The sequence below is a fragment of the Macaca fascicularis genome, chromosome 3, assembly GCF_037993035.2.
Source record: "Macaca fascicularis isolate 582-1 chromosome 3, T2T-MFA8v1.1".
NCBI classification, from domain to species: Eukaryota; Metazoa; Chordata; class Mammalia; order Primates; family Cercopithecidae; genus Macaca; species Macaca fascicularis.
This window is the reverse complement of record NC_088377.1, coordinates 165,301,508-165,310,761: the sequence shown is the minus strand read 5'-3', so window position 1 is coordinate 165,310,761 and position 9,254 is coordinate 165,301,508. Positions and strand designations below refer to the sequence as shown.

General features: G+C 43.4%; 1 protein-coding gene across 1 annotated transcript; it reads right to left on the bottom strand.

Annotated features, from left to right (window-relative positions):
• Positions 1-518: 518 nt before the first annotated feature.
• LMOD2 (leiomodin 2) lies at positions 519-8,904 on the bottom strand. The gene is made up of 3 exons (XM_005550645.4): positions 8,534-8,904; positions 1,627-2,970; positions 519-1,087 (listed from the first exon to the last, which is right to left on the bottom strand). Exons 1-3 carry the CDS (start codon positions 8,804-8,806, stop codon positions 1,061-1,063), a joined length of 1,644 nt encoding a protein of 547 aa, XP_005550702.1. The 5' UTR covers positions 8,807-8,904; the 3' UTR covers positions 519-1,060.
• Positions 8,905-9,254: the final 350 nt, after the last annotated feature.

The window sequence follows — 9,254 nt, the reverse complement described above, 5'->3', positions numbered from 1 at the left end:
GGACTTCTGGAAACATGGAAGCATCAGCTTCATCCTGGGTCTAGCATCCATGAATCTAAGATGATAATGACCACAATGGGGATCTTTTCACAACTTGTTATCTCACTTTGAAGAAAGTTCTTACTGGGCACACTGGCTCACACCTATAATCCCCATGCTTTGAGAGCCCCGGGTGCGAGGATCTCTTGAGCCCAGGAGTTGGAAACTAGTCTAGGCAACACAGTGAGACCCCGTCTCTACAAAAAAAATCAAATTGTTAGCCAGGTGTGGTGGTGCATGCCTGTAGTCCTAGGGACTCCAGAGGCTGAGGCAGAAGGATCAGTGGAGCCTAGGAGTTTGAGGCTGCAATGAGGTATGTTTGCGCCACTGCACTCCAGCCTGGGTAACAGAGCCAGACTCTGTCTCAAAAAAATAAAAAATAAAAAAAATTCTTGCTTGCAGTCCTTTAGAAAGAGATCTGATCAGATTTTCTTGAACAAGAGGAAACAAAGAAAGGCAAATGCTTAGGACCCAGACCCTTTTTGGGCGAGAATGTAATATTTTTTAATATCCAGTAATGTTACATACACACCTGACAGATGTATCAACTCACAGAAAAATATTAGTTTGGCTTTTTTAAAAAAGGGAAAAAACTTCAATACACATGTATCGAGATTACAAAAATCTGACAGATGTATCAAGTTACAGAAAAATATTAGTTTGGCTTAAAAAAAAGGGAAAAAACTTCAATCCACATTTATTGAGATTACAAAAATAACAGCACATTTCATGAACTCATTACAAGTCGGAGTTACCAACACATCTAGAGATAGGAAGAGCATCTTTAAATTAATTGCTTCTTGCCAATACAAATCTCACAACATAAAAAATAAATTTATGTTCATATTTACAGAAGAAACATGCTGATTGTTTCTTAAGATTCTCTTCGGAATTAATGGGCGAGATTATTTTTAAAGTCAGGGATCATTCTGAATTGAAGAAGTTATTTTAGAAACATCTCACGATGCATTTTGCGTAATACCACTGAACAGTTCTGCATCCTCTTCTAGAGATCGTGTTTTTATCGCAGGGCTTCTGGAACTTCCACCTACAAAAATAGCGGATTTTCTCTCAATGAAACAACACACATGATAAGGGAAAAATATCCGTAGGATATGTCTCTAGCAGTATCCTCTGAGAAGAACTCAAGCATAGGTTGATTATTGCTGCATGGTAATAATTGTTGTTACCATGTTATACATTTTATGTTATAAATTAGGTATCAAATCAATCACAACTCTGTGGTAAAATTTTTGACAAGTGGTGAATCCTTTTGGAATTTAGATTATATTCCCTGGTTTTCTTCTTAAGGGAATTGGGACATGTATGTCCGGGAGTGTCTTAAAATGGTCCTGGCCCTTATATGACTGAGAGGCTGGGAAAGTGGCCCAGATGTTCCTCTCAAATGGAAATGTGCTCACTTTTGTGCCCGCTCCTAATGTTTCAAACTTGGCGTGTTTGCTCTCGCATACTAAAATATTGAAAGTACTGATAAGTATTGTGAGAGGTGACTTTGGTACCACCGTGCAATGGAGGACAACTCATTTACTGTATCTGTGCCCCTGTGTCTGTTCTCTGGTTACTTACCCGCTTTAGCTGTTTTATGCTGCTTCCCCGAATTGCTTCCATGAGATTCTCATGAGCTGATCTCTGTGGGGTAGAAGGTCGGGAACTGTCTTCCATTTTCTTCTCTTGCACTGACCTCAGAGAATTTTTTATTTCCTTTAGGACATTGTTTGGCTGTTTCTTGACCTTTTTCCCTTTTTTCTTTTTCTGTCCATTTTGTAATGCCCGTTGGGCACTCTCCTGTTGTTTGATGACTTCTGCAATGTTTCTGGTAATGAGCTTTTTCTCTGGGAGTGGAGGAGGGGGAGGAGGAGGAGGTGGTGGCAGCCTTTGGGAAGAAGGAGGGGGAGGGGGAGGGGGAGGAGGGGGAGGAGGAGGAGGTGTGGCCACAGGAGACAGAGGACGGCTCCTCACAGTCCGGACTTTTTTGGAGAGTTTTGGGGATGACCAGGGTGAGTGCCTGGGAGACACATAAGGTGAAGAGCTAGGTGTTCCTCTTTGCCAGACTTTGGTCCTAAGATTGGGTCCTCCATCATATCCCTCCTGCTGTTTTTGCTCCTGCAAACGTTTTTGCCTCTGTTTATCCATATTTCTTGTCAAAATGCTCGTCATGCTCATTCTTGGTCCTGGGAGCTCAAAATGGTATCCCAGCCTCAGCAGCGTCGTGTTCTCCTTCAGCAGCTTGACAATCTCCATTTCCACCTGGCTGCCCATGATGTGCCTCTGGTTGTGGAAACGCAGCTCCGTGAGCACCGTGTTGTGCTGCAGAGCTCTCATGATGGCCAGGATCCCCTTTCCCGTTATGAAGTTGGAATCAACGTTTATATTGGTGATGTGCTCATTGACTTTGAGCATCTCCGCAATGGCCATGGCCGCACTGTCGTCGGCATGCGTGTTGGCCAGACTGAACGTCTTCACCACAGTGTTGTCCTTGAGGGCTTCAGCAAAGCGGGTGAGGGTCTGTGTTGTGATGTTCTCAATGTTGTTCAGATTGACTTCTGTGGTGTCAGGGTCATTGCTTTTAATCTTGTCCAAAGCGTCCTCAATCACTGTAGGATTTCCACAAGGGTGAATGGCAGCTGGGGACTCTGTGTTTCTTCCATTGCTGTCGTTGGTCAAATTTATGTTCTCTATTTGACTTTTAAATATCTTTGGCTTAGAGTTATCAGAATTGACACTATCATAATTTACAGTTCCATTAATCCCTTTTGCAGTTTCAATTGTTCTTTCCTCTTCATCGCTGTCTTCTTCCTCCTCTTCCTCCTGGGACTCCTCCTCCTCCTCTGTATACACTTCCTCAGAAACCTCACTGTTACTTTCAGTAAAGATAAGCTCTTCCTCACTTTCCTCTTTGTCTTCTGCAACCTAAAGAGTATGATATCATCGTTAAGCTTCTTAAAAATGATATCATTTTTAAGTACATTTTTTAACTTGCAAAAGTAGCACATGGCAAGTGACATAAGTTTATAAGGAAAAAAGTTAACAGTCCTCTGCTTCTGATCTGTCTAGTTCTCATGACCAAGGCTGACATTTTATTGCAATAAAGAGCAATAGCTTTTTCTACAAACATTTCTCTTGTTTTCTACAGAATATCCAGAATTCAACTTATTGAATAAAATTATATAATCATTTTGCCAATCTGAACAAATAAATCAGAACTTCAGCTTTGGAAAACCTTGATAAATTTGTCCACCTCCTGAGGACCGACTCTTACTGGTTAACTCTCCATTTACTTACAATGTAGCAAATTCAACCATCCCTTCTGGAATCACTCTGTCTTATTTCTCCATCTCAAGCAATCAAATGACAACAAAAATATACAATATGTTAATGAGTTCCCCTTTTTAATGCTCAAAAATTCCCAAATTTGCCATCCATAGCAGATGCGACAGAAGCCAACCACTCTCTGCCAGGCCTTGCCTCAGTGTAGACAGAAGCAGAGCTGTCATTTGCTCCTCCAGCATTTATCTGCCTCTGCGGTAGAGCCGGCACAGGGATTCAGAGACTCTCTGAATCACCTGAGAGCTGCCTCTGTAGCTGTCCCTTATCTGGGCAAGGGAAGTCTAAAGGCAGGGCTGCTGCTCAGGACAGCAGGAAGTCAAAATCCAGTTCGATGCAGAGGAAACATTCAGGTCACCCTTTTGGGAAGCTCACCTTGAAACCTCCATCTAGTCCAGGGTTAAATGAGACAGACTGCAGAAGACCAGGTGGGAAAGATAATCACCCTTGGCACCCACTAGATTCTAACCAGTAAAGTGGATGGAACAGCAGAGAACAGTAGAAAATCTTGAAGTAAGCCATTGCCCCAGCCTGATGGTCTTAAATTATTTAGCATGTATCAATTATGAAAGGCTTTCAGGCAAACACGATTTCATTCTATCTTTGTCTTTCCTGTTTACAAGACTTGCTGCACAAAGAAGCCCAAGTGACCCCTTGTTTCTCTTTTTCTTGCTATCTTTTCTGATTTTTACAAAAATAAAGGTCTAGAAATTGCTGACAGAGTCTGATTTTTTTCTCCTGCTGTCTCTTTAGTCCTTTCTCTTTATCTTTTCTGCAGCCCTGGGACCCTGCCCTGTCCTCCAAGCCGTGATTCTTCTCTCTATATTGGCAACTTTTTTCTGACCCCAAGGGTGCCCGCTGCCTGAGGCATGTGGATCTAGCTTTGGAAAACACCGCACTTATCTCCAGGCTTGTTTGCCCAGTTGCTGTCACAAAATAGCCTCCAGTTATCCACTCTTTGGAGTGGCAGGCACCAAGCGATGGCCTGGGGAAGGGGTCAGCCACTCCTGGGATGACTTGTCCAGTCTTAATTTACTCCCTTTTACTCCCTTCTTCAGGAGCAGGGAGGGAGAGAGACGGATACTCTGTGTGTCTGCGTGTGTGTGTGTGTGTGTGAGAGAGAGAGAGAGAGAGAGAGAAAGAGAGAGAAAGGTTTGGTGGCAGCTGGCTGCAAGTCACAATGCAACAACATAAGAAAAAGAGTGTGGCTCTAGCCAAGTCTGCGGGCATATGCGAGGGGAGAGAGGAAGCCTTCCCTGCCCAGCAATGAAACAAATTGATTAACCCAAGAAGGAAAGAATTGTGGGCTGACTTCTCCTCATCCCCATTCCACTCCAAATTCCTTATCATTCTAGTCCCTGTAAAGCTGTGTGTGTTCATGTGTTTGTATGTATTTTTAGCTGTTTTAGTATTTGGAGGAAAGGGGCCTGTCTCAAAATTCAAGGTATACAGCCTTGTATGACACCATTACATTTCATTCCCTTTGGTTTTTTTAAAGACCCTCTGGCTCTATCTGCAAGATCTGTTTTCCCCTCGTAATGTACCTGGACAGGTAATACCTGAAACTGTGAGTTGTCATATAGCATCTAAATGATAGCTCTCCCAGAAAGCCTTCTTTGACATCCCCTCCAATTATCCCTCCGATGCATTCCCGTAGCACTGTACTCGCCCCCAATAAAGTACCTGTCACTCTTTATTTTGGTCACTTGTTTTCTCCAGCAGACGGTTAGCTGTTGAGAGCAGCGGACCATCTCTGCTTTGCTCACCTAGCACAGTGCTTAGCCTGTAGTAGGAGCTCAATAATTATTTGTTTACCGAATGGCTCTAAGTTGACATTGGTTAACCACAGCTGAGAGTTAGGACTAGACACAGGAGAAAGGTGACAAGCCCTCCCAGTTTGCCTGAGTGTGAAGGGTTCCCCAGAATTTTAGTCATGAATCTAGACAGTCCCGGACAATCTGAGATGATTAGTCACCCTAGGTGGGGGACGTCTGCAGAAAGAAGAACAGAAGGGGAAAAGGTGTCTACAGAGGCGAGGTGAAAGGATGCAAAAAACAGACTTTGCTCACTTTATAAAATATTCTGTCCCTAGGGGCCTATTTTATGACAGATTTCCTATATGCCATGCTTTGGCATTAACCCTGATTATTTAAAGAATGGAGGTGGGAAGGAGGGTGTAGAATGAGGAGGTGGGAGATGTCAAGGGACTGGACAAGGAGAAGGGGAATGTTAGCAAACTTAGAAAACAAATCAGGTAATAAGAAGAGTGGCCATTTCTCCTGATTGCCTCCCTATTATGTACGTACATATCACATTCAAAGTATGTGTTAATTGACTGTTTATGTTATTGGTAAGGCTTCTGATATACAGTAGGCTATTAGTAGTTAAGGTTTGGGGGAATCAAAAGTTATACATGAATTTTGGATGCTGCAGGGGCAGGAGTTGGTGGGCCTGACCCCCATGTTGTTCAGGAGGTAACTGTAGTTGAGCGGTTCTTAAGTTTTACTGTGTGTCATAATCACCTGTGAGAGCACCAATTGTTGGGCCCCATCCCCAGAGTGTCTCGTTCATCAGATTGAGGGGAGCTCTATAATTTGCAGTTCTAAGAAGATCCCGGGTAATGCTGATGCTGCTGGCTGGGCACCCACAATTTTGAAATGTTCTTTAATTTTCAGGTCTATGTAATTAACAGTTCTGTTAACTTCTAATGAATTTCTTAACCTCGCCTTGTCTCACTTCTCCAGTGCAGAAAGTTAAGAATGAAGTGAGATAACGGGAGAAACTCATTGGCACCTGTGCTGAGATTGAACCACTGTCAATAGGGGAGCTAGACCATTGGGATTCTAGGGTCCCTGGGAGCTCCAGTGTGGCGTAAGTTTGTGTAAGCCCAGGTGGGCAGAAAGTCTGCAATTCAACAGGTGTTGCGTCTGCTTTTTGTAAGCCTTTACAGAGCCAGCTGCCTGATAATCAGTCAAGACCCTCCGCTCCGTCTCAGGGTCCCTACTTTACGGCTTTTCACTTACGCATCTACCTTGTTCCCCCAGCCACCCCACAGTTGCATGGAGAGTTTTCCTGTTGTGGGAATTGGATTTGCACCCTCCATCAGCAAGCTCCTGCTCATCACGCTTTGCAACTACAGAGAGCTGGCCAGCAGGGAAAGTACTGGGAGAAAAGTTAACTAGCCTAGAAAGGAACTGAAGTCCATCAACACAGCAGCCTCTCTAATTGAGCTCATAAGCCATTAGCAGGGATCAGCAAAACCTTTGGCAGGATCAGGTGGGTTCATCCAGCTGACGACAAGTTTTGCCCTTTGCTTCCACCACTGTCACACATTGTGACATTAAAAAGTCTTTGTTGGATTATTGATACACTGGTTGTATAGCCTGGATATTCTGAGACAGTTTTATTCTTTTTTTTTTTTTAAATGAGACAAGGTTTCGGTTTGTGGCTCAGACTGAGTGCAGTGGCACAGCCGTAGCTCACTGCAGCCTCAACCTCCTATGCTGAAGCCATCCTCCCACCTCAGCCTCCTGAGCAGCTGGGACTACCACTTGCTAATGTTCCACCACACCCCGCTAATTTTTTTTTTTTTGTTTGTTTGTTTTAGAGATGAGATCTCACTATTTGCCAGAGCTGGTCTTGAACTCTTAGGCTCAAGTGATTCTCCTGCCTCAGCCTCCCAAAAAAGTGTTGGGATTACAGGTGTGAGCCACCATACCCGGCCAGTTTTATTAGAGAGTTTTAAATAATTGTGATAATAATGTCATTATTATTTTGACACTCATTATCACATCAAAGAAAAAAAAATCCCTCTTAAAACAATGGTTGTGGAGGAATTGACCTGCCCAAGTACTGACTTGTATGTGTCCTTCCTTCTAACACACCCCTTCTAGCTGCTCAATACCATGGCCTTGGCAGACCCTGGCCGGATCCCAGTGGCCCTTCCTGCAATGATTGACATGGACAAAACTCACACATATCTTGCTGCAATTGTGGCCCACATAACCCTATCATCAAGATCATCTAACAGCCCTAGATTAGTGCTGTGGAAGTCTTGCCATTGGCTTTAGGCCATTTTGACTTTAGATGATTCTAACAGAGTGCAAGGGTTTTAAACTGTTTCTCCTGACCTTTGTTCTTCCATAATTCTGGAAGAATTTTTTTTTGTTATATGGACACTTTATTATCATTACTATTTTCCCAGAGAATAGTAGTCTTTTGGACTTCCTGCTGGTAATGACTCATTTGGCAAATTCAAAGTAACCATTTACTGGGCAATACACAAGAGATTCATAGACCTGAGCTCTGATATAAGCACATTTACTAATCTCAGGATCACCATCGTAAAGGAGACAGAAATCTTAGAGATCATCTATACAGCTGTGCTGCCCCTGAGTCCTCAGATGGGTTTCAGGATGTGTTATCATTTTGAAATTCTATGCAAAAGTTGGTGTATTTTGCACAAACCCAGGGCTATTTTAAGACGGTTCATAACTTATCAGAATTTCAAAGGGGTTCTTGATTCACAAAAGAAACACTGTCTCTAACTCCCTCGATATCCAGAGGGAAAGCGAACCCTGAAGTGACAGTTCAAGGTCTAACAACATGGGAACAGAGCAGGGACTCTTAACAAGGCCCCGTGACTCTCAGTGTCATGTACTTCCCACCACCCCACACTTCTTGGTGTTGGAACAGAACTATTTCACCATAGCTACTATCACAGTCAAAGCAACCAGTGTTCCCACTTTTGTCTTTATAGGAGAGAATAAACGTACTTAACTGAAAAAAAAAATGTATACATGTTATACGTACACATATATCTTAGGAACATTACCAACTTATAGCTCCAACAAGACTTATGTTTGGCAAAATATTGAATCCCATACACTGGTTGAGAATTATTTTCCGCTTGAGCTTTCTGTTTGTAATCAAAGAGCCCCAATTAAGAATTTTACATATTATGATCCATTGGGTGACCATAGCATTTACATGATTATTTCAGCCTGAGAAATGATTTAATAGCAAGTATAAATGGGTTATAGAAAAATTCAAGTGATTAGAATTGAGAAGTTAGGGAAAACAAGTGTCTAGGTTTGGGATGGGGTGATGGGGAGGTGGGATTAGCCAATGAAAAGTCCCAAGAGCCTACCTTTCCACATTCCCCCAGTCTCTCCTTCTCCAAGAGTTTTTGGGACTCCTTTTCCCAATAGGCCATCAGTGCCTCTCTGCTGAATGTCCCTGTGGGGGTTTTCTCAGTCAGGCTCTTCTGCCTTAGCCCCACGGGAAGGTTGCGGTCAGGTTCAATGTCTTCCAACTCTCTCTCTAGCTCCTTCAGCTCCTCAGCTGACAGGGAGGCGAGGAGTTCATCCTCGTCGATGGATTCATATTTACTGAGTCCTCTTCGGTAGCCAAAGGTAGACATGGTCCCTGCTTTGTCAGACCCAGAAGGAGCTTGAAGGACCAGGCATTCAAGGCAGCCAGAAGCAGGCAGGGGGGCAAGTGGCAGACTGGTCAACAACTGGTGCTAGGAGTGGCTGCGGGAGCCTTTTAAGAGTGGTGATACAGGGCTGTGACAATGCAGAGAGGGGTGAAAGCATGGGCTGTTTTAAGCATCAGACGTCAGCCAGACATTTGAACACAAAGAATGTCACATCGGTGGTGGATGGAGGTCTCAGAACCAGTGGGGATTATTAACATACTGGCCAGGGCCATATTTAGCTGAGCCTGATAGCTCATGAGGACAGGCAGAGAGTGTTTCAGATAAGGAGTAACATAGTTCTTCTCACTTTGTATTCAAACAACAGGGGAATAAAATTTATTTTGAAAATGACTTGCCGCCACCACCATGTCCATGAAAAGATTTTTTCATT